Raw genomic sequence first — 24,682 nt, 5'->3', positions numbered from 1 at the left:
GCACATTCCCCTCGTCAGATAGGTCTGACCAGACCTCCCTTAGATCCTCACATCCCAGTCCCAGAGTGCCAGCGGAGCCATGCTGGGACCCTCAGGAGAGAGAGACAAGGAAAGGCCACCTGTGGTCACCCCCTACTCCACTCCAAAGAACATCACTCCAGACACCACAGCCCACAACAGTCAGAGCACCCTATGGCTTTTATTTTGTGACTCCAATGACACATTTCTCAGAGAAACTGCTTTTCCCGAGCATGTAGTGGTTAGTGATTAACCAAATGTTTTTTTCCGGTTATTAAACAGCCAATTGACCGACGTCTGATCAATTACTTGAGTTCCATTTAGGTTTTTTTTTGTGAGCCCAATGCGCCGTTTCTCTGGAGGGAAATCAAATCATTCACAAGATAAATTAAGTCAAGAACTATATGGGAAGCTGGGCTGAAGGGAGCTGTTTTACTTGAGCAACCAAGTTCAGCAACCAAGTTCAGCAAATAAACGTGGCAATTAACTACACTAACCATAATCCATTGTGCCTGTTCTATTTTGGCTCGGACACAGATGGATACACTTTTACGCCTGCTACTTTAGGCTACTTTAGGTTAGATACACACACACCACATACGCCGGCACATGAGAGGAATGTAGACAACACAACGATGAGAGGAAGGGATAGAGAGTTCATTAAATGACTGAGCCCTCTCCCGTACTCCCTGTTCACCAACGACTGCGTGGCCATGCACGCCTCCAACTCAATCATCACGTTTGCAGCAGCGCCTCTTCAACCTCAGGAGGCTGAAGAAATTCGGCTTGTCACCAAAAGCACTTACAAACTTCTACAGATGCACAATCGAGAGCATCCTGTCGGGCTGCATCACCGCCTGGTAGGGCAACTGCTCCGCCCACAACCGTAAGGCTCTCCAGAGGGTATTGAGGTCTGCACAGCGCATCACCGGGGGCAAACTACCTGCCCTCCAGAACACCTACACCACACGATGTCACAGGAAGGCAATAAAGATCATCAAGGACAACAACCACCCGAGCCACTGACTGTTCACCCCGCTATCATCCAGAAGGCGAGGTTAGTACAGGTGCATCAACGCAGGGACCGAGAGACTGAAAAACAGCTTCTATCTCAAGGCCATCAGATTGTTAAACAGCCACCACTAACATTGAGTGGCTGCTGCCAACATACTGACTCAACTCCAGTCACTTTAATATTGGAAAAATTTATGTAAAAAATGTATCACTAGCCACTTTAAACAATGCCTCTTAATATCATGTTTACATACCCTACATTACTCATCTCATATGTATATACTGTACTCTACACCATCTACTGCATCTTGAAATCTTTATGTAATACATGTATCACTAGCCACTTTAAAATATGCCACTTTCTTTACATACCCTATATTAGTCATCTCATATGTATATACTGTACTCGATACCATCTACTGCATCTTGCCTATGCCGTTCTGTACCATCACTCATTCAGATATCTTTATGTACATATTCGTCATCCCTTTACACTTATGTGTATAAGGTAGTTGTTGTGAAATTGTTAGGTTAGATTACTCGTTGGTTATTACTGCATTGTTGGAACTAGAAGCACAAGCATTTCGCTACTCTTGTATTAACATCTGCTAACCATGCGTATGTGACAAATAAAATTGGATTTGATTTGATTCTGCGGCATACTTAGGCAGGCTAGCCTAGCTAAATAGGATGACTAAAGACAGTATAGTATGGGGAGAACGGAGATGATGTTAGATGGTTGGCTGGCTGGCTGCTAGTGCCTGAGCAGAGATGAGATGATTACTTTAAGGAATGAAAAATTATAAAGTCATAAAATAAAACTAAGTAATATACACAATTGAAATATATTTTATTTAATAGTAATTTCCTACTTTTCTATGTGGCCCTGACCGAGACAATGGAATATTTTCAAGGTTTTGGCAGTTGAATGTTCACAATTTTTGGCTTTGTTATTTCCATGAAAAAGCACTAATCATTTAAATTGAATTATTTCATAATTAATTTAATGTTTTAAAAAAATTGCATAAACCGTGATTGTTCTTTTAATGATTGAACTGAAACCGAACCAACCTTAAAAAGCACTAAAAGTTCAGCACTACTGGCATGTCAGTCTGTCAAGCAACACATTACATGGGGTCAAACGTATTATAATTCACACAGCTACTAGTGATTTGATGGCAATGAGAAAACATGTAGATCCTGCAATGCAGCAAGTGGCAGCCAGAGTTGGATGGATTAACTAACACAAAATCACTGTGTCCACCCTGTTGTTACGTGGAGATGTGCCCTTCCACATTTATTCAGAGCAACAATGCTGAGCTGGCTATAGGCTGTGCTCTCTTTGACAATGTTTACCAAGCGAACCACTGTGACATTCACCCCCAGCTGATGTACAACCTAGTACATTTGATCAACAGGGTGTCAATGTGTTTGCTAGAAAACTGCAAGAAACTGCTCTGGAACAAACCAAAAAACAAAAATAAAAGGAACTTTGCCATACATCCTCCAAGATCAAGACCACCCAGAGAAACAAGCACCACCCTGCACCACCAGCCCCCACCCAGAGAAACAAGCACCACCCTGCACCACCAGCCCCTACCCAGAGAAACCAGCACCACCCTGCATCATCGGGCCCCACCCAGAGAAACCAGCACCACCCTGCACCATTGGACCCCATCCAGAAAAGCTAGCACCACCCTGCACCATCGGGCCCCATCCAGAGAATCCAGCTCCACCCTGCACCATCGGGCCACGGGCAGAGAATCCAGCTCCACCCTGCACCATCGGGCCGCGGGCAGAGAATCCAGCTCCATTCTGCACCATCGGGCACCATCCAGAGTGGCCAACACCACCCTGCACCATCGGGCTGCGGGCAGAGAATCCAGCTCCATCCAGCACCATCGGGTCCCATCCAGAGCGGCCAACAACACCCTGCACCATCGGGCTGTGGGCAGAGAATCCAGCTCCATCCAGCACCATCGGGTCCCATCCAGAGCGGCCAACACCACCCTGCACCATCGGGCCGCGGGCAGAGAATCCTGCTCCACTCAGCACCATTGGGCCCAATCCAGAGTGGCCAACACCACCCTGCACCGTCAGGCCGCGGGCAGAGAATCCAGCTCCATCCTGCACCATCGGGCCGCGGGCAGAGAATCCAGCTCCACCCTGCACCATCGGGCCCCTTCCAGATTGGACAGCACCCCCCCGCATCCCACTACCCCCATGCTTACAGGACAACACCCCAATCAGAAGCGATCAGCAGTCCGGTAGTGGAACGAAGAATAGAGCACCGTGCTGTAGCTGTCATGACTTCTTCCCTCTCCTTGTTCAGGCGGCGTTCGGCGGTCGAAGTTACCGGCCTTCTAGCCGCCGCCGATCCACTTTTCATTTTCCATTTGTTTTGTCTTTGTTTTACACACCTGATTTCAATCCCACTATTACTTGTTCATTATTTAACCCTCTGTTCCCCCATGGGTTTTTGTTTGTTTTTTGTTTTTGATTGTTTATTGTATTTTCGTTCTGTCATGGTGTACGTGTATTTGACATTTTGAGTAAAAGTACGTTGATTACTCATATCTGCTGTCCTGTGCCTGACTCTCTACACCAGCTACACATAGGACCCATTACAGCAGCCGAGCTAAACCAGGCATCTGCTTAACATAATCTCCTCAAAAATCGATGAATTCCTTTAGTTAATTATCATAAATAGAATTATTAGAACTCCAACCTATTTATCATTGAGTTCAGTTTTATATTAGCTACCTCAGAAAGGATTAAAGTTAGCTCATATAAATATGTGTAGCCTCATGAGATGAATAATTTGCTAATCTAAGATCAAATGTATATATTAGCCTTTTCTGAGGCTGACAGCACCTTTGATACAGCAGTAGAAATACAAGGATATAACATATACTGAATGAAAATATAAACGCAACATACAATAATTTCAAAGATTTTACAGGGTTACAGTTCATATAAGGAAATCAGTCAAATGAAATAAATTCATTAGGCCATAATCTATGGATTTCACATGATTGGGAATACAAATATGCATCTGTTGTTCACAGATACCTTGAAGAAGAAAAAAAGTAGGGGCTTGTATCAGAAAACCAGTCAGTATCTGGTGTGACCACCATTTGCCTCATGCAGCGCGACACATCTCCTTCACATAGAGTTGATCAGGCTGTTGATTGTGGCCTGTGCAATGTTTTTAGATATTGGCGGGAACTGGAACATGCTGTCGATCCAGAGCATCGCAAACATCCTCAATGTGTGACATGTCTGGTGAGTATGCGGGCCATGGAAGAACTGGGACATTTTCAGCTTCCATGAATTGTGTACAGATCCTTGCGACATGGGGCCATGCATTATCATGCTGAAACTTGAGGTGATGGTGGTGGATGAATGGGCCTCAGGATCTCATCATGATATCTCTGTGCGGATTCAAATGGCCATCGATAAAATGCAATTGTGTTGGTTGTCCTTAGCTTATGTCTGCCCATGCCATAACCCCACCGCCACCATGGGGCACTCTGTTCACAACGTTTCCATCAGAAAACCGCTCGCCCACACGACGCCATCTGCCCGATAAAGTTGAAACCCGGAATTCATCCGTGAAGATCACACTTCACCGTGCCAGTGGAGGTGAGCATTTGCCCCACTGAAGTCAGTTAAGACACCGAACTGCAGTCAGGTCAAGACCCTGGTGAGTGCAATGAGCACGCAGGTGAGCTTCCATGAGACCGTTTCTGACAGTTTGTGCAGAAATTCTTCAGTTGTGCCAAATTCTCTAAAACGTTGGAGGCGGCTTATGGTAGAGAAATTCACTTTCAATTATCTGGCAACAGCACTGCTGGACATTCCTGCAGTCAGCATGCCAATTGCACACTCCCTCAACTTGAGACATCTCTGGCATTGTGTTGTGTGACAAAACTGTACATTTTTAGTGGCCTTTTTTTGTTTTGGATCATTGTCTTGTTGGAAGACAAATCTCTGTCCCAGTCTCAGGTCTTTTGCAGACTCCATCAGGTTTTCTTCCAGAATGGTCCTGTATTTGGCTCCATCCATCTTCCCATCCATTTTAACGATCTTCACTGTCCCTGCTGAGGAAAAGCAGGCCCAAACCATGATGCTGCCACCACCATGTTTGACAGTGGGGATGGTGTGTTCAGGGTGATGAGCTGTGTTTCTTTTACGCCAAACATAACGTTTTGCATTGTTGCCAAAAAGTTCAATTTTGGTTTCATCTGACCAGAGCACCTTCTTCCACATGTTTGGTGTGTCTCCCAGGTGGCTTGTGGCAAACTTTAAACAACACTTTTTATGGATATCTTTAAGAAATGTCTTTCTTCTTGCCACTCTTCCATAAAGGCCAGATTTGTGCAATATACGACTGATTGTTGTCCTATGGACAGAGTCTCCCACCTCAGCTGTTGATCTCTGCAGTTCATCCAGAGTGATCATGGGCCTCTTGGCTGCATCTCTGATCAGTCTTCTCCTTGTATGAGCTGAAGGTTTAGAGGGACGGCCAGGTCTTGGTAGATTTGCAGTGGTCTGATACTCCTTCCATTTCAATATTATCGCTTGCACAGTGCTCCTTGGGATGTTTAAAGCTTGGGAAATCTTTTTGTATCCAGATCCGGCTTTAAACTTCTTCACAACAGTATCTCGGACCTGCCTGGTGTGTTCCTTGTTCTTCATGATGCTCCCTGCGCTTTTAACGGACCTCTGAGACTATCACAGTGCAGGTGCATTTATACGGAGACTTGATTACACACAGGTGGATTGTATTTATCATCATTAGTCATTTAGGTCAACATTGGATCATTCAGAGATCCTCACTGATCTTTTGGAGAGAGTTTGCTGCACTGAAAGTAAAGGGGCTGAATAATTTTGCATGCCCAATTTTTCAGTTTTTGATTTGTTAAAAAAGTTTGAAATATCGTTCCACATGATTGTGTCCCACTTGTTGTTGATTCTTCACAAAAAAATACAGTTTTATATCTTTATGTTTGAAGCCTGAAATGTGGCAAAGTTCAAGGGGGCCGAATACTTTCGCAAGGCACTGTATGTACAGTGTTGGGTCGTTGTCCTGTTGGAAGGTGAACCTTCACACCAGTCTGAGAGCAGGTTTTCATCAACAATCTCTGTACTTTGCTCTGTTCATCTTTGCCTCGATCCTGACTAGTCTCCCAGTCCCTGCCACTGAAACACATCCCCACAGTCCGATGCTACTTCAAATCAAATCAAATCAAATCAAATTTATTTATATAGCCCTTCGTACATCAGCTGATATCTCAAAGTGCTGTACAGAAACCCAGCCTAAAACCCCAAACAGCAAACAATGCAGGTGTAAAAGCACGGTGGCTAGGAAAAACTCCCTAGAAAGGCCAAAACCTAGGAAGAAACCTAGAGAGGAACCGGGCTATGTGGGGTGGCCAGTCCTCTTCTGGCTGTGCCGGGTAGAGATTATAACAGAACATGACCAAGATGTTCAAATGTTCATAAATGACCAGCATGGTCGAATAATAATAAGGCAGAACAGTTGAAACTGGAGCAGCAGCACAGTCAGGTGGACTGGGGACAGCAAGGAGCCTTCATGTCAGGTAGTCCTGGGGCACGGTCCTAGGGCTCAGGTCAGTTGAAACTGGAGCAGGAGCATGGCCAGGTGGACTGGGGACAGCAAGGAGTCCTCATGTCAGGTAGTCCTGGGACATGGTCCTAGGGCTCAGGTCCTCCGAGAGAGAGAAAGAAAGAGAGAAGGAGAGAATTAGAGAACGCACACTTAGATTCACACAGGACACCGAATAGGACAGGAGAAGTACTCCAGATATAACAAACTGACCCTAGCCCCCGACACAAACTACTGCAGCATAAATACTGGAGGCTGAGACAGGAGGGGTCAGGAGACACTGTGGCCCCATCCGAGGACACCCCGGACAGGGCCAAACAGGAAGGATATAACCCCACCCACTTTGCCAAAGCACATCCCCCACACCACTAGAGGGATATCTTCAACCACCAACTTACCATCCTGAGACAAGGCCGAGTATAGCCCACAAAGATCTCCGCCACGGTACAACCCAAGGGGGGCAACCCAGACAGGCCGACCACAACAGTGAATCAACCCACCCAGGTGACGCACCCCCCCAGGGACGGCACGAGAGAGCCCCAGCAAGCCAGTGACTCAGCCCCGTAACAGGGTTAGAGGCAGAGAATCCCAGTGGAAAGAGGGGAACCGGCCAGGCAGAGACAGCAAGGGCGGTTCGTTGCTCCAGAGCCTTTCCGTTCACCTTCCCACTCCTGGGCCAGACTACACTCAATCATATGACCCACTGAAGAGATGAGTCTTCAGTAAAGACTTAAAGGTTGAGACCGAGTTTGCGTCTCTGACATGGGTAGGCAGACCGTTCCATAAAAATGGAGCTCTATAGGAGAAAGCCCTGCCTCCAGCTGTTTGCTTAGAAATTCTAGGGACAATTAGGAGGCCTGCGTCTTGTGACCGTAGCGTACGTGTAGGTATGTACGGCAGGACCAAATCAGAGAGGTAGGTAGGAGCAAGCCCATGTAATGCTTTGTAGGTTAGCAGTAAAACCTTGAAATCAGCCCTTGCTTTGACAGGAAGCCAGTGTAGAGAGGCTAGCACTGGAGTAATATGATCAAATTTTTTGGTTCTAGTCAGGATTCTAGCAGCCGTATTTAGCACTAACTGAAGTTTATTTAGTGCTTTATCCGGGTAGCCGGAAAATAGAGCATTGCAGTAGTCTAACCTAGAAGTGACAAAAGCATGGATTAATTTTTCTGCATCATTTTTGGACAGAAAGTTTCTGATTTTTGCAATGTTACGTAGATGGAAAAAAGCTGTCCTCGAAATGGTCTTGATATGTTCTTCAAAAGAGAGATCAGGGTCCAGAGTAACGCCGAGGTCCTTCACAGTTTTATTTGAGACGACTGTACAACCATTAAGATTAATTGTCAGATTCAACAGAAGATCTCTTTGTTTCTTGGGACCTAGAACAAGCATCTCTGTTTTGTCCGAGTTTAATAATAGAAAGTTTGCAGCCATCCACTTCCTTATGTCTGAAACACATGCTTCTAGCGAGGGCAATTTTGGGGCTTCACCATGTTTCATTGAAATGTACAGCTGTGTGTCATCCGCATAGCAGTGAAAGTTTACATTATGTTTTCGAATAACATCCCCAAGAGGTAAAATATATAGTGAAAACAATAGTGGTCCTAAAACAGAACCTTGAGGAACACCGAAATGTACAGTTGATTTGTCAGAGGACAAACCATTCACAGAGACAAACTGATATCTTTCCGACAGATAAGATCTAAACCAGGCCAGAACTTGTCCGTGTAGACCAATTTGGGTTTCCAATCTCTCCAAAAGAATGTGGTGATCGATGGTATCAAAAGCAGCACTAAGGTCTAGGAGCACGAGGACAGATGCAGAGCCTCGGTCCGATGCCATTAAAATGTCATTTACCACCTTCACAAGTGCCGTCTCAGTGCTATGATGGGGTCTAAAACCAGACTGAAGCATTTCGTATACATTGTTTGTCTTCAGGAAGGCAGTGAGTTGCTGCGCAACAGCCTTCTCTAAAATCTTTGAGAGGAATGGAAGATTCGATATAGGCCGATAGTTTTTTATATTTTCTGGGTCAAGGTTTGGCTTTTTCAAGAGAGGCTTTATTACTGCCACTTTTAGTGAGTTTGGTACACATCCAGTGGATAGAGAGCCGTTTATTATGTTCAACATAGGAGGGCCAAGCACAGGAAGCAGCTCTAGTCTTTTAGTTGGAATAGGGTCCAGTATACAGCTTGAAGGTTTAGAGGCCATGATTATTTTCATCATTGTGTCAAGAGATATAGTACTAAAACACTTGAGCGTCTCTCTTGATCCTAGGTCCTGGCAGAGTTGTGCAGACTCAGGACAACTGAGGTTTGGAGGAATACGCAGGTTTAAAGAGGAGTCCGTAATTTGCTTTCTAATAATCATAATCTTTTCCTCAAAGAAGTTCATGAATTTATCACTGCTAAAGTGAAAGTCATCCTCTCTTGGGAATGCTGCTTTTTAGTTAGCTTTTCCACAGTATCAAAAAGGAATTTCGGATTGTTCTTATTTTCCTCAATTAAGTTAGAAAAATAGGACGATCGAGCAGCAGTAAGGGCTCTTCGGTACTGCACGGTACCGTCCTTCCAAGCTAGTCGGAAGACTTCCAGTTTGGTGTGGCGCCATTTCCGTTCCAATTTTCTGGAAGCTTGCTTCAGAGCTCGGGTATTTTCTGTGTACCAGGGAGCTAGTTTCTTATGAGACATTTTTTTAGTTTTTAGGGGTGCAACTGCATCTAGGGTATTGCGCAAGGTTAAATTGAGATCCTCAGTTAGGTGGTTAACGGACTTTTGTCCTCTGGCGTCCTTGGGTAGGCAGAGGGAGTCTGGAAGGGCATCAAGGAATCTTTGTGTTGTCTGTGAATTTATAGCACGACTTTTGATGTTCCTTGGTTGGGGTCTGAGCAGATTATTTGTTGCAATTGCAAACGTAATAAAATGGTGGTCCGATAGTCCAGGATTATGAGGAAAAACATTAAGATCCACAACATTTATTCCATGGGACAAAACTAGGTCCAGCGTATGACTGTGACAGTGAGTCATGCTTAACTGTAGGGATGGTGCCATGTTTCCTCCAGATGTGACACTTGGCAGTCAGGCCAAATAGTTCAATCTTGGTTTCATCAGACCAGAGAATCTTGTTTCTCGTGGTCTGAGAGTCTTTAGGTGCCTTTTGGCAAACTCCAAGCATGCTGTCATGTGCCTTTTTACTGAGGAGTGGCTTCCGTCTGGCCACTCTACCATAAAAACCTGATTGGTGGAGTGCTGCAGAGACGGTTGTCCTTCTGGAAGGTTCTCCCATCTCCACAGAGGAACTCTATATATAAAAAATGTAATATTTGGAGGAATAGAAATGATGCAGGCAATTACATTGATGATCTAATACATGCATGATAGTCTTTCATGGTTGAGAAATTGACTGACTACTATTTTTTAAGAAGTAATTGTGTGTTGAAAATGCCTAATCACATGCATAATCTATTTGCATACACTTCAAACAGACATACAGTACCTACCCCACCAGACATGTCACTATGGCTTTCTTCACTGTACCCAAACCAAAAAAAGATTTAATGCATCGCTCGGTTATGTATAGAGCCATGTCATCATGGAATGTTCTGCCACCACAGGTTACTCAAGCAAAAAGCAAGTTTAACTTTAAAAACAGATACAATATGTTTATCTTAGAGCCTCTCCTCTTTCTAAAGATCTCATTTAACTGTACTGAATATGTATACACAGTGAACAAAACATTACAAACACCTTATTATTGAGTTGCACCCCCCCTTTGCCCTCAGAACAGCCTCAATGACCTCTAACCTGTACCCCCGCACACTGACTCGGTACCGGTACCCCCTGTATATCACCTTGTTATTGTGTTACTTTTGATTATTTTTTATTTTAGTTTATTTGTTAAATATTTTCTTAACTCTTTTTGAACTGCACTGTTGGTTAATGGCTTGTAAGTAAGCATTTCACGGTAAGGTCTACACTTGTTGTATTCGGCGCATGTGACAATTAGAGTTTGATTTGAATTCGTTGGGGCATGGACTCTACAAGGTGTCGAAAGCATTCCACAGGGATGCGGGCCCATGTTGACTCCAATGCGTGCCACAGTTGTCAAGTTGGCTGCATGTCCTTTGGGTGGTGGACCATTCTTGATACAGATGGGTAACTGTTAATCGTGAGAAACCCAGCAGCGTTTCAGTTCTTGACGCACTCATACTGGTGCTCCTAGCACCTACTACCATACCTTTTTCAAAGGCACTTAAATATGTTGTCTTTCCCATTCACCCTCTGAATGGCACACAGACACAGTCCATGTCTCCATTGTTTAAAGGCTTAAAACTCCTTCTTTAACCTGTCTCCCCCCCTTCATCTACACGGATTGAAGTGGATTTAACAGGTGATATTATTGTCATGGAAAGAGCGATATATATATTTTGTCTTGTGGTCTTTCCTATATATAACTCATATTTATTTTGAATTGAATGTACTATCTCATGTCGTTCTTGTCTATTACTGTTCTGTACTTTGTCATGTATTTGTACGTTTTGTGGACCCCAGGATGAGTAGTTGCTGCGTAGTAGCTAATGAGGATCCCAATAAACTGAACCTCCTGCCTGCCTGGGTAGCTCTCCATCATTTATGCATTATTAGTGTGCATCTCAATTTTCTACTGCGTCTTCCTCGACTTCCCTCCTTTACCCCAACTGCACCGATCTGGCATTAGGGTGGAGGTGTATGGATGGATTGCTTTCACCTGTCCAGTTCTGTCACTAGAAATCACTGTCCTTAGAGTATCTATTTAGCAGCACACTGCACGGTACATTATCATAGGCTCACCCACTTAACACATGCACCTTCAAACATGTTTTCAGGGTTATGTGCTGTTTGTAAAGAAATGGGTTGGAGATGAGTGGCATTGGTGTGTGAGTCTAGACAGGCACCATGCAACAACACTTAATAGACAGAGATGGATTGACTTTATAAGTTAACAGCTTGTTCATTAGCTCATTCTTTGCCCCGGGAGCATCCTGTGCACCTGCAGCTGTTGGCTATGTGAAAACACCATCCGGTCCATGCCACGTGCATGCACACACGAAAACGTGCACAGGCTCGGTAGCATGCACACACTCCGCTGCTTTATTCATTAGGCATGCCATTGCAGTGTGTGCGTGTGAAAAGAAAACTATTTTCCGAGGATTCTGATCTCATCGCACCTCCTTTGAGCGGTTAACAAATGAGTCAGCAGCAGCAGCACTGACATTAGACCTGATTGGGGTTTGTTCTTTTCTAACTGTAGTGTTTACCCATGCTGTTAGTGTGTCACTTCCTGTTTTCTAGAATCTGGTTGTTGATTACCAGAAGTACCTCTAGCCACAGTTATAAAAATAAAAAAACTGGGTGAGACCAGTGTTTACTAGCTGCCTGTCTTAAAGCTACAGTACAGGTTGGCAACACACACCATAATGTGTAAAGAGGAGATAAACAAGCAATAATACAAATACATAAAAAGCAGAAGGAAAAGGCCTAATGAGAGAAGTTCCGTTTTCTCTGAAACCACCAGGAGAAAGGCCTCAGTTTGCGGTCAACCAGACTGTGAGAGAATCTGTCTTTCTCACACACTTGTCCAAGGTGCTATCATTACTAGCTCACCCTAGGGTCAGCAATAGCACTGTGTTGTTAATGCTCTTCTAGGATTGCACTTTCCAAGGATGACAGAGTATATGCACTCGCTCACTCTCTGTGTCTCTCTCTTTTGCTCTCAGGAGAGTACATAAAGACTTGGAGACCCAGGTATTTCTTGCTGAAGAGCGACGGTACGTTCATTGGCTACAAGGAGCGACCGCAAGACATCGACCAACTGGAGACGCCACTCAATAACTTCTCAGTAGCACGTAAGGCAACCTATGACACTCTCTGCCCTAACCACAACATTTTACAAAATAATTGTGCAGTGTTTCTCAACTCTGGTCCTCGAGTTCCTCCGAGGTTCCACATTTTTGTTCTAGCCTTGCACTACACTCTGTGCATCCCTGATGTTTCACTTGACCGCATGACATATCTCTCGCTCGCTCCCTGTCTTTCTCTCCCTCCCTCTTTCTTCTTCCTTATGACCAGCAGAATGTCAGCTGATGAAAACAGAGCGCCCTAAGCCCAACACATTCATCATCCGCTGCCTGCAGTGGACCACTGTCATAGAGCGCACCTTCCACGTGGATAGCCCCGAGGATAGGTAGGTTACACACGTGCTTCCTCGACTTCCCTCCTTTACCCCAACTGCACCGATCTGGCATCAAGGTGGAGGTGTATGGATGTATGGTGGTTGGGTCAGGGGTGTGTCTGAAGTACTTTAGCTATTTTCAGAACCAGAATTATGGGCACAGTAGCTGACGGTGTCGCGAAAGGGCTGGGTTTTGATTGATAAGTAACTTGTGGGTGTGTCTAGGCTTGATCCCTGGCTGGCCAACCAGAATGTGCTCCATGGCTAAATATGTGGTTGCTTCAAGTTGTGTATGTAAAGGATTTTACGTATTGTGTTTTCACAACTCCAATTCGAGTGTTAGTCTGTTGTAGCCTAGTTTGTTAAATAGCCTACAGAAACAAAAAAAACAAAATGTAGGCCTATCCCATATTTTCTAAATATGTTGAGCATAAGAAATTGCACGGCTTCAAAATGGATTCACACTGAAATAGGCCTACTGTAAAATGCATTATGTCTGAGCCATGGACATGCCAAACATGGTCAATAATCAATATTAAATTCATTATTGATGAGACCTAAAAAGACAGTGAATAATTCTAATAAAACATTTTTAACAAAAAACAACAACTTGTTTTAAAAAGGATGTCTAAATACAGTTACAGGCACCATCATTCTTCCACATGGGCATATGATGATATTAGGCCTAAGACGACGTAGACTATGGAGGGTTTTACACACATCCAAACTTTTCATAGGAGCTGGAAGAAGAGAAAGTGGGAATGTCCACTCACTGTAATACTGCTCCCAAATATACAGTACCAGTCAAACGTTTGGACACACCTACTCATTCAAGGCTTTTTCTTAATTTTGTTGAATAATAGTGAAAACCTCAAAACTATGAATTAACATGTATGGAATCATGTAGTAACCAAAAAAGTGTCAAAGAATATCAAAATATATTTTATATTTGAGGTTCTTCGAAGTAGCCACCCTTTTCCTTGATGACAGCTTTGCACACTCTTGGCATTCTCTCAACCAGCTTCATGAGGTAGTCACCTGGAATGCATTTCAATTAACAGGTGTGCCTTGTGAAAAGTTAATTTGTGGAATTTATTTCCTTAATACGTTTGAGCCAATCAGTTGTGTTGTGATAAGGTAGGGGTGGTATACAGAAGATAGCCCTATTTCGTAAAAGACCAAGTCCATATTAGGCAAGAACAGCTTGAATAAGCAAAGTAAAATGACAGTCCATCATTACTTTAAGACTTGAAGGTCAGTCAATGCTGAACATTTCAAGAACTTTGAAAGTTTCTTCAAGTGCAGTTGCAAAAACCATTGAGCGCTCTGATGAAACTGGCTCTCATGAGGACCGCCACAGGAAACAAAGACCCAGAGTTACCTCTGCTGAGGATAGGTTCATTAGAGTTACCAGCCTCAGAAATTGCAGTCCAAGTAAATGCTTCACAGAGTTCAAGTAACAGACACATCTCAACATCAGCTGTTCAGAGGAGACTGTGAATCAGGCCTTCACGGACTAATTGTTGCAAAGAAACCACTACTAAAGGACACCAATAACAAGAAGAGACTTGCTTGGGCCAAGAAACATGAGCAATAGACACTAGACAGGTGGAAATCTGTCCTTTGGTCTGATGAGTCCAAATTTGAGATTTTTGGTTCCAACTGCCGTGTCTTTGTGAGACGCAGAGTAGGTGAACAGATGATCTCTACATGTGTGGTTCCCATTTGTGATGACATGGAGCAGTTGGTTGTGATGGTGTGGGTGTGCTTTGCGGGTGACACTGTCTGTGATTTATTTAGAATTCAAGGCAAACTTAACCAGCATGGCTACCACAGCATTCTGCAGCGAAATGTCATCCCATCTAGTTTGAGCTTAGTGGGACTATCATTTATTTTTCAAAATGACAATGACCCAACACACCTTCAGGATATGTAAAGGCTTTTTGACCAAGAAGGAGAGTGATGGAGTGCTGCATCAGATGACCTGGCCTCCACAATCACCTGACCTCAACCAAATTGAGATGGTTTGGAATGAGATGGACAACAGAGGGAATGAAAAGCAGCGAACAAGTGCTCAGGATATGTGGAAACTCCTTCAAGACTGTTGGAAAAGCATTCTTCATGAAGCTGGTTGAGAGAATGCCAAGAGTGTGCAAAGCTGTCATCAAATCGAAGGGTGGCTACTTTGAAGAATCTCAAATATATTTTGACTTGTTTAACACTTTTTTGGTTACTATATGATTCCATATGTGTTATTTCATAGTTTTGAGGTCTTCACTATTATTCTACAATGTAGAAAATGGTAAAAAAAAATAATAAAAAGCCTTGAATGAGTAGGCTTGTCCAAACTTTTGACATGTAATGTGTATATATAGCTATAGCCTATCATTGCCGTTGATATGCTTTGCCACGTGAAAGGTAAACAAATGGGCAAATATAGCCTACAAGCGGATAAAGCACCACGGACAGCGATCAGATCTCCCAGAATTTGACAGTTTGGTCCGGCAGAGGAAAATGGAAGATTTTTTGATCAACAAAAACTATAAGCAGTCTTTTTCAATAACTTGATGTTCCTAAACAGGCGTCCTAAAGTTACAGACACCTTTCATGCGCATCACACATAATGAGTCCAAACTTTTCACAGAAGCTGAAAAAAAAGAATGTCCAGAATAAATATAAAAGCGGAAGTTCTGTGACTGTTTTGCTGCTCTGATATTTGAATAAAACATTAGTGATGTACACTAATGTAAGGCTAATGTTTGTGCCTCTGCTGGCAAAATGCCAGTAACCAATTGAGTTAGTGCTAAGACCAGATTTTGGTTGGCCTTAAATATCTCTAGTTTCACTGACTGAATTTTATTTGTATTTTTTTTGCTTACCAAAATTGGCGTATTATTTCCATCCCTCCCACCTCAGCGCAAGCGAGTTGATGTGAGACAGGTAAATTACCAAACCTGGCCTAAGGCGGGGGAAATGAAAGTGCGTCCGTTTTTACTTGACGAAATTGCAAACTAATGTTCATTTGACACTTGCGCTTCCTTAGCACCAGCCGAAAATAGAGCCCGTAGAGTCATCCCCCTCTGGTTCCTTCCATCCTTAGGGAGCAGTGGACGAAGGCCATCCAGGAGGTTGCTGATGGGTTGCAGAAACAGGAGGAGGAGAGGATGGACTCCTCGCCAGACCCCATGGACATGGAGATGTACCTCACCAAACCAAAACTTAAAGTGGTGCGTACACCCAACCCTAGCCCTAACCCTTTCTACTTAGCATTTTTTGTTACTTTAATACAAGACAAATACCGGCAGCAGGGTTTTAGATATGGTCAAATAAAGTTAATCCAACTCTGTTCTCAACTCCTAGACTATGCCCGACTTTGAATACCTCAAGCTCTTGGGAAAAGGCACTTTTGGGAAGGTTATCCTGGTGAAGGAAAAAGCCACAGGAAAGTACTACGCTATGAAAATCCTCAAGAAAGAAGTGATTGTGGCGAAAGTGAGTAGACGAGTGTATGCGTGTGTCTTTGTCTCAGTTTGTGTCTGCACATACTGGTATTTCCTTTACTTGGATCATGCTCATCTCCTTACTATTTTCTAGGATGAAGTAGCTCACACGCTCACTGAAAACAGAGTACTGCAGAACTCCAAACACCCCTTCTTAACGGTGAGAGACCATTCCATTGGTGTGCATCAGCAAATGTGTTCCCTCTGTTTACTGTTTTCCTAATATAAATGGGTAGCATTGTGTTTCTTAAACGTTTTCCTTCTCCTTACCATTAAGGGTCTGAAGTACTCCTTCCAGACGCCTGACCGCTTGTGTTTCGTCATGGAGTATGCCAATGGAGGAGAGGTAAGTACTGTGTTGCATTTTACCGGGGGTATAGGTCTTATCAGTGAGGTGAAATACTCTGAACCTTGCAGATTAACTGTAATAAATAGAACAGACATGGTTCCTTAATCTACATGTAAGACTATTGATGGGAGTGAACTTAATACCGGTAAGGGTGAGGGGAAATGGGTTGGATTTATGTGACCCTAAATGTATGCAACTGGGCACAGGAGAATGAAATTGGTATAAACAGAGTTATTTAATAAATGCTAACAAACTCCGAAAACCAACATACAAAATTAAAAAAAGTGGGTAAAAACCCGCCGCACACCATAACATACTTGGCACCAATACATACAACGAAAAATTCAACGAACAAGGACGGGGGGGGAAACAGAGGGAAAATATACCATATGTAATTAAGGAATTGAAACCAGGTGAGTGTGAAAACAAGACAAAACAAATGAAACATGAAAAATGGATCGGTGATGACTTGAAGGCCGGTGACGTCGACCGCCGAACATCGCCCAAACAAGGAGAGGAACCGACTTCGGGCAGAAGTCGTGACAATGTAATTGACACAATCGCCATCTCCTTCCACCTAGCTGTTCTTTCACCTATCACGAGACCGCGTGTTCTCCGAGGAGAGGGCCCGGTTCTACGGAGCGGAGATCGTGTCGGCGCTGGACTACCTCCACTCGGAGAAGAACGTGGTTTACAGGGACCTGAAGGTAAGTTAAGGAGTCGGAAAACGTTTCGCAATGGACAATAAAAATATGTGTTCTTATTGGAACCTCCCTAACTCTCTCTCTACTGTAGCTGGAAAACCTGATGCTGGACAAAGACGGCCACATCAAGATCACAGACTTTGGCCTGTGTAAGGAGGGCATCAAGGACGGGGCCACCATGAAGACCTTCTGTGGGACGCCAGAGTACCTGGCCCCCGAGGTAAACACCTACCCATCAACCCTGTTCTTCCACTGATATAAAGCTATCATCAGTGAATCAGAACCACTAACATAGAAGTTAAGGGTTTGAAAGCCCTTCCAGAGGATCTACTAGCCACCTGTACATGACACTCATGTTCTACCTCCCCCTTTCCTAACACACAGGTGCTGGAGGACAATGACTACGGTCGTGCTGTGGACTGGTGGGGTCTGGGTGTGGTCATGTATGAGATGATGTGCGGTCGGCTGCCCTTCTACAACCAGGACCATGAGAAGCTGTTTGAGCTGATCCTGATGGAGGAGATCCGCTTCCCTAGAACCCTGGGGCCCGAGGGAAAGTCCCTGCTCTCTGGCCTGCTCAAGAAGGACCCCAAGCAGAGGTAAGACAGGGGTGTGTGTGAAGTATGTTTCTGCATGTGTATGTGGTGGCGTTACATACCCAAGCAAGAAAACCAAAAATGGTGCTAAACAGAAGGGGAACTAACAAAGAGTCACTGACCAACAACCAAAACGAAACGGGGGGTTTAGGAGCAATAACAACTGGAACCTAAAAGACGTCCACTAAATTTTCCCAAGAAGAGGCAAAAAGAAAATCTTACACCAAACTTAAAGATAGGAAGCAAACAAAAAAGGTGGAGCAAAATTAGATCAGGGAAATCAGACATTAATGTTTTTCTAGAAATCAAATAAGGAGAGCCAAATAAAGGTGTTGACCCTCCACATCTCTCAAGACAACTGGAGCGCTGGGCCAGACACTCTTAAATAGCACCTGAGCCAGCACAGATGAAACGCCTTCCCACTAACGAGATGGCAACCAGCACAGGTGTAACACTGACTAAGGTAACACCAATCGGAGCGCCCTACGTGCTAACGACCAATACGTGCTAAAGCTGTCCTCCACTCTGTATAGCACTTTGTGACATCGGCTGATGTGAAAAGGGCTTTATAAATACATTTGATTGATTGAAAGTACAACCTCAAAACACCTTGCTTGTAACAATGGTCATTCAATAAATGAAGTGCTATGGCAGCCTGAAAACGAATGGCTCTTAATTATAGGTAAAGTAGTGCAAGACACTGAGTCAGTGTGTGTGTCTGTGTGTGCGTGTGCGTGTGTGTCTTTAGGTTAGGTGGAGGGCCTGATGACGCCAAGGAGATAATGCAGCACAAGTTCTTCGCTGGGATCGAGTGGCAAGACGTGTATGAGAAGAAGGTATCCTTAGCTTTCTATGTGTTCTCATCGCAGGAGGTCGGTGCTACCTTAACTGGGGAGGACGAGCTCGTGGCAATGGCTGGAGTGGAAGAAATTAAATGGTATCAAATACATCAAACACAGGGTTTCCTTGTGTTTGATGCCATTCGCTCCGTTCCAGCCTTTATTATGATCTGTCCTCCACTCAGCAGCCTCCACTAGTTCTCATTGTTCTCATGGTTATGACAAGTGTTATGACATCTAGGTACCCACTATCATGACTCCTTCCTTTTCTTCTCAGCTGGTCCCGCCCTTCAAGCCCCAGGTCACCTCGGAAACAGACACCCGCTATTTTGATGTGGAGTTCACCGGGCAGACCATCACCATCACGCCTCCAGGACAAAGTACCCTCCCTCCCCTTATATATGTTGTATGTTAAGCGTATGGGGCAGCATGTAGCCTAGTGATTAGAGTGTTGGGCCATTAACCGAAAGGTTGCTGGATCGAATCCCTGAGCTGACAAGGTCGTTCTACCCCTGAACAAGGTTGTAAAAACCCATTGTTCCCCGGTAGGCGGTCATTGTAAATAAGAATTTGTTCTTAACTGACTCGCCTACTTAAATAAAGGTAAAATAAAAATCCACTCATGGAAACACAACATCGCTATCAGCGAAGATGATTGGAGAGATGGACTATCCTGCTAGAATACAGTCACTGCTTTGCCTGTCCCGTTCTTCTCATCCGCCTCTCTGCTTGTTTCGCCTGCCCGCTTCTCACTTTAGAGGCACTAATTCATCCAATTTCAGCAAACTCTGTATACCATTTCACAAGCAAGGTGCAAAATAGCTAAAGGCAGATTTACCTAACTCTGTTGAGCTCAAAGGGATCTCCAGAGTTAGCCTGAGACGGTGTCTGATATCTGGTATTTCTGTAGGTTAACAGAGAAGTGGGGTACGGTGGTAGTTTATGCAAAAAGGCTGTATAAACAAAAAACGTGCAATGCATCGATCTACAAGACTTCAAAGAGGATCAGCCTATTTTCTGATACTGAGTGCAGTAATTTGTGCCCCCGCGGGCCATATGTTTGACACCCCTGCTTTAAAGAGTTTATGGATTTATAGCACACTGACTACCCCTAGTGGGCTTAGTAGCTTTCATACTACTAGTTAAACCACAATTTGCCTTAATTGCTTTGTTGTTGAGTTGTATTAATTTGGAACATGAATGTCAGTTTTGAATTAATTTAGCTTTAACTCTCTTTCTCAAACTTGCCCTCCTTTTCCTTCCCAGATGACAGCATGGAGTCTTTCGACAGCGACAGGAGACCCCACTTCCCCCAGTTCTCCTACTCTGCCAGTGGAACAGCCTGAACCTAAACCGAAGCCTAGGCCCCCTACCCTTTCCTCACCCTCTTATAGACCATACTGCTCTCACCTTAATGCCCCAATCTCTGAACAGACCTCATCCTCATAGGCCATCTATGACCTCACTCATGTTTATCTTCTTTTTTGTCTGTTTGTTCTGTAATTGTTGGGGCACATCTCAATTGTCTAGTGTGGCTTCTTAGCCTGTTCTCCTCTTCAGATGAGTCCAGGGGAGGAGAGGAGATCAGGAGTGGAAGGGCACTTTCGACTATTGAGTCTCCCTTGTTGTCACCAGTGTTTCAAATACTGTACTTGTGTTTCTTAGAGGGGAGGAGTCGGTTGCCTGCCAATAGGAACACACTTGGACTAGAGGTCAAAAGTCACTAAGATACAGTGGTGACCGGCCAACCTAATTCTTCATGGCAACATGATTTCCTGTCAATGATACATATGCAGCTAGCCTCAAAAGAGAAGCACAGTTATAAACAATCTTTGAAAATGAGCTTTTTAAACGGTACACTATCTATTTCTACAAATGATTAGCTTTATATTTTGATGGAGCAAAGGAAGCATCATAGCGTGATCTTTTGAAATAGTCCTCCTTCTTCCCATCTTCTATTAGCCACCACTGCCATTGTGCTCTCAAAGACTCACAGATATTCAGAGGTTTGTGAGAGGTAACACTAAAGCTCCACACCTGGGTTGTGTTCAGTAGGGCATCACAAAGCAAAACGTTTTGAAATAGAAAATGAAAATACGTGTTCTTATTAAACAAGTTCCCGTAGCACAGGGATGGGCAACTTTGGTGAGGGTGGGGGCCACAAAAAAATGGGACTCATCACGAGGGGCCGCAGTGGCTCGCGGGTCTGCTTACCCAAATCCATACCCACACATGCAGTCAGTCCGGCCCTGGCCTTTTGAGGGGCCCTAAGTTAGAATTGCAATTCTACACATTTTGCCTATGGGAGGAGAGAGAATGTTTCAGTTTTACAGCTAATTTGCTACTATTCTACACATTTTGTCATAGGGTGGAGAGAAATGTTTTTAATATGCAGTTTTGCAGTTTTTAATATATCTGAGTGAGAGTGACTAATAAAATCAATGGGGGCCCCGGCCGTTACATTGACCATAATTACTACAAGTTTAGATAGCTGGTTAGACTAACTACCAATCTATAATATTTTAGCTGACATGGGCTAATTGAGGGACTGTCAGTGACTGATATAACAAGAGAAACTGCTTATGCACAACCTAATTTCAAAATTGCACCTTGTGTATTCTACTATTATTACTCTAAACAATCAGATACTTTGTTTTTGGAAAGCTGCCCATCCCTGCCGTAGCACCTCCTGTTTGCTTTCTCCTATTTTGTGACTTCTGAACATGACCCTGCTGTCTCTCACCTCTCAAATGTTGATCCTCCCAAACACACACACCTTCTAGTAGCAGTGAGGACTAGAGTACTGAAATGGAGTCTATAGAATTATCTGTTATTCTACTTTTCTTCAGTGTTACTGGCCTCCCTCACCTTCTGGCCTAAGCTTTCCTTAGTTAGAGTGACTACAGTACAGTGAAAGTTTGGTGAACGGGATCACACCATCTGTGAATTGGCGTGGCGCAGAGTGACATTCACAAAACGGTGTGTGGATTATAAAGGACATTTTTGTGGGGTGTTGGTGTATCTGGTTACTTTTATGATTTGGGAAATAGATTGTTTTCATGCGAATAGCAATCTTGGTATTCCGGTACAACTCAGCGGGCAAAAGTTGCTGCTGCAACCACAGTAGGGAAGATACGTATTTTCCCTGATACATATTAGGTTGTATGGTGAAATGACTGGATGTACGTACTTATTTTGTTAGAAAGGCCACTATATCCATTTACCCATTAAACAAATGGGCTCTGTTGAAATCATGTGTAAGGAACCCCTTTGTTGGTTTATATTTCTCTATCAAAGCTATAGACATATACAACTTCAAAGTACATTGAGATGAGATAGCTAATAAAAGTCACTTTTTATATCTAGCAGAGAACCATGCTCGTAGACCTGTTAGCTGCTAGCTACATGTTGATAATAGAAATCAACTTTAAAAAACAAATGTGTTTTTCTACCAGCATGCCATTGAATGCTGACACATGCATGGCTTTAACAACGGAAGAGTCTGAAGCTCGCCTGTAAAGATTTTAAAACAATTTACCAACCAAGCAGTTGCTCCACACCTATCTGGTATTGAGAGCACAGGTCACAGTCCGAACAATGTATAACAAAACTCTTACCAGCCATGTTCCAGTACATATTCTGAAGACCCTTAGCTTGGTGGACAGTTTCTGTATACTGTGGGAAGACTACCTGGTCTAAGTAAATGTAATTGTGCAATAACATTGGGCTGTGATATGAGAGGAAAGAAGGAGCAAACATATTTGTGACTGGAATCCTTGTGAGGGTAGATGGGATAGGGGGCTGGGCAAAGCTGATACAAAATGGATGGTTTGAAATGAATGTCTTTCTTTTAGCTAGAACTGTGACCAAAGTCTTGTTTAGTTTGTGTGAGATTTACAACCTCGCCCTGACCCTTAACCTTACCGGAGTCGCACTGACTGACAACTGGGGGATATGATCATCTGAAAGGCATGCTCATGTACTGATACGAACCTTTGGAATTGAGTGTACAAAATGAATGGTGTGGATGTTCTGTTCTACCAACAAATTGACCTTCTCTTTGCTGTTAGATTGTCAACAGGTAGCCTATTATTTGTTTGTACGTTTAATTGTTCTATTATTTTGCGATCCTTTCCAGTTATTGGGTGTTTTCTCCCCAATTCTTTTAGCAACACCTCACTGAGGTCTGTTACAGTACTCAACCCTTTTAGACAGACAGCTACTGTACATAGACAGTTACTGGTGCAGCGAAACACACCAAGGCTGTGACTATCCACCATCAAGGAAGGATGACTATGTATTTGTGTGTGTGTACACAAGCGATTGTGCGGATAGGTCTGTGAGGCCAACAATTCAATGCATTTGTATCAGTGATTTGTCACAAACTCACTGGCTATGTTGGTATGTTAGTCAAGGAAAACAAATGAGAATCTTAACTTTTTACATATTAAATCACAAATATTTGAGATGTAAATACCTCAATGGTCTTAATTGAATCCAAGTGAGGGTATCCACATTTTGCTAATGGTAATTTACGTTGTGTCCAGATGCCCTAGATTCTAGTTTTGTTAAATGTTAAGGCCTTATTTAATTTGAAGTTAGTTGAAACCCCTCTGAATATAAATTATTTATTTAGGAAAATGTTCAAAATGTTCACTGAACAATACAATTAATAATTAATGTTAAAGAAATTATCAATGAATGTAAAACATATATTTAATTTTGTTGACCCATTCCAGTTTTGTATATTTACTTATTTTTTTACTTCCTTATTTTGAAATCCTTGACCTAATTGTTGCTTATCGACCGGTCCTTCCCTGGTGATTCACCATGTAAGTTGGGGGGGTAAGAAAATGTTAAAGAATTTATATTTAAGTTATTTCATTCCCTTTGATGCCCCCTTTGTAGATGAGAAACTGAACAATTGAATGCACCAGCTTTTGTGAACAAAGAACCAGTGTAGGCTGCTGAAGGGAGGACGGCTCATAATGGCTGAAACGGCGCTAATGGAATGGCATCAAACACATGTAAACCATGTGTTTGCTGTATTTGATACCATTCCACTGATTCCGCTCCAGCCATTACCACAAACCATCCTCCCCAATTAAGGTGCCACCAACCTCCTGTGCAAAGAATGTTTTCCTTTGCTGTGTGGGCATAAATGTGGCATTATTTTTCATTGCGATTCAGAAATAAAGACTTTTTGGACAAATATTATGATTTTGATTTGTTCAATTCACTCAAGCTCCCCACTTGTATAAAGAGTATATCAAGTAGCCTACAAATATTGTCCAGCACATAATTTGTTGGCTCATCCTCTGGATCTCTGTATTGGGCTGACAATGGCGGCCCAGAGCCAAGTGCAGAATCCCCAGGCCAGCCCAGGATAGGGAGCAGAGGTCGAGGGAGACAAACACAGGGTTTTCGGGGTCCAGCTGTGAGTCTAGTTCTGGAGCTCCATGTGGAGGGAGCAACACAGCCAATTGCTGAATTCTCAATTGGCCCCTAGCCCTTATCCTAAAAAAAACAATCCTAGATTTGAAGGACATTTTGCATTACATTTGGGATGTTATTTCTTCAGCTTGTTCCACAAGGAAATTCTATTTCAGCAAAGCCATATTTGGCACGCATAGTGCGCCATCTTCTGGCTCAAAAGGCTATGCAGTTTATTATTGAATGTAGTAAATAGTGAAGGTTGCATTATTTGCCGTTAATCTTAATCAAGATATGCCCATCTTGGATAAAGTGTAATCATAACAAGATCACAAAATAAGAACACACATGAAAGGTTAAGCATTAGATTTTTTGAGGCACATAATG

At 43.4% G+C, this 24,682-nt stretch overlaps 1 protein-coding gene and 1 long non-coding RNA gene across 3 annotated transcripts in view; both read left to right on the top strand.

The window, feature by feature from the left end:
- LOC118398585 (RAC-alpha serine/threonine-protein kinase) overlaps positions 1-24,074 on the top strand; it is a 46,729-nt gene extending 22,655 nt beyond the window's left edge. The window contains exons 3-14 of one of the 2 annotated variants that reach the window (XM_035794078.2): positions 12,420-12,548; positions 12,775-12,886; positions 15,975-16,101; positions 16,235-16,366; positions 16,469-16,534; positions 16,652-16,720; positions 17,305-17,430; positions 17,519-17,647; positions 17,812-18,026; positions 18,772-18,859; positions 19,140-19,242; positions 20,129-24,074. In XM_035794078.2, the coding sequence (XP_035649971.1) occupies positions 12,420-12,548; positions 12,775-12,886; positions 15,975-16,101; positions 16,235-16,366; positions 16,469-16,534; positions 16,652-16,720; positions 17,305-17,430; positions 17,519-17,647; positions 17,812-18,026; positions 18,772-18,859; positions 19,140-19,242; positions 20,129-20,208 (1,376 nt within the window). In that variant the 3' untranslated portion in view covers positions 20,209-24,074. Of the gene's footprint in view, positions 1-12,419; positions 12,549-12,771; positions 12,887-15,974; positions 16,102-16,234; positions 16,367-16,468; positions 16,535-16,651; positions 16,721-17,304; positions 17,431-17,518; positions 17,648-17,811; positions 18,027-18,771; positions 18,860-19,139; positions 19,243-20,128 lie in introns of both variants that reach the window. The other variant, XM_035794077.2, reaches the window with a different exon arrangement.
- The window catches only part of LOC127909435 (uncharacterized), a 76,233-nt gene that overhangs the window by 18,070 nt on the left and 33,481 nt on the right, over positions 1-24,682 (top strand). The window lies entirely within an intron of this gene.

The sequence above is a fragment of the Oncorhynchus keta genome, chromosome 19, assembly GCF_023373465.1.
Source record: "Oncorhynchus keta strain PuntledgeMale-10-30-2019 chromosome 19, Oket_V2, whole genome shotgun sequence".
NCBI lineage: Eukaryota > Metazoa > Chordata > Actinopteri > Salmoniformes > Salmonidae > Oncorhynchus > Oncorhynchus keta.
The sequence above is the reverse complement of the archived record's forward strand: the minus strand, read 5'-3'. Positions and strand labels throughout refer to the sequence as shown.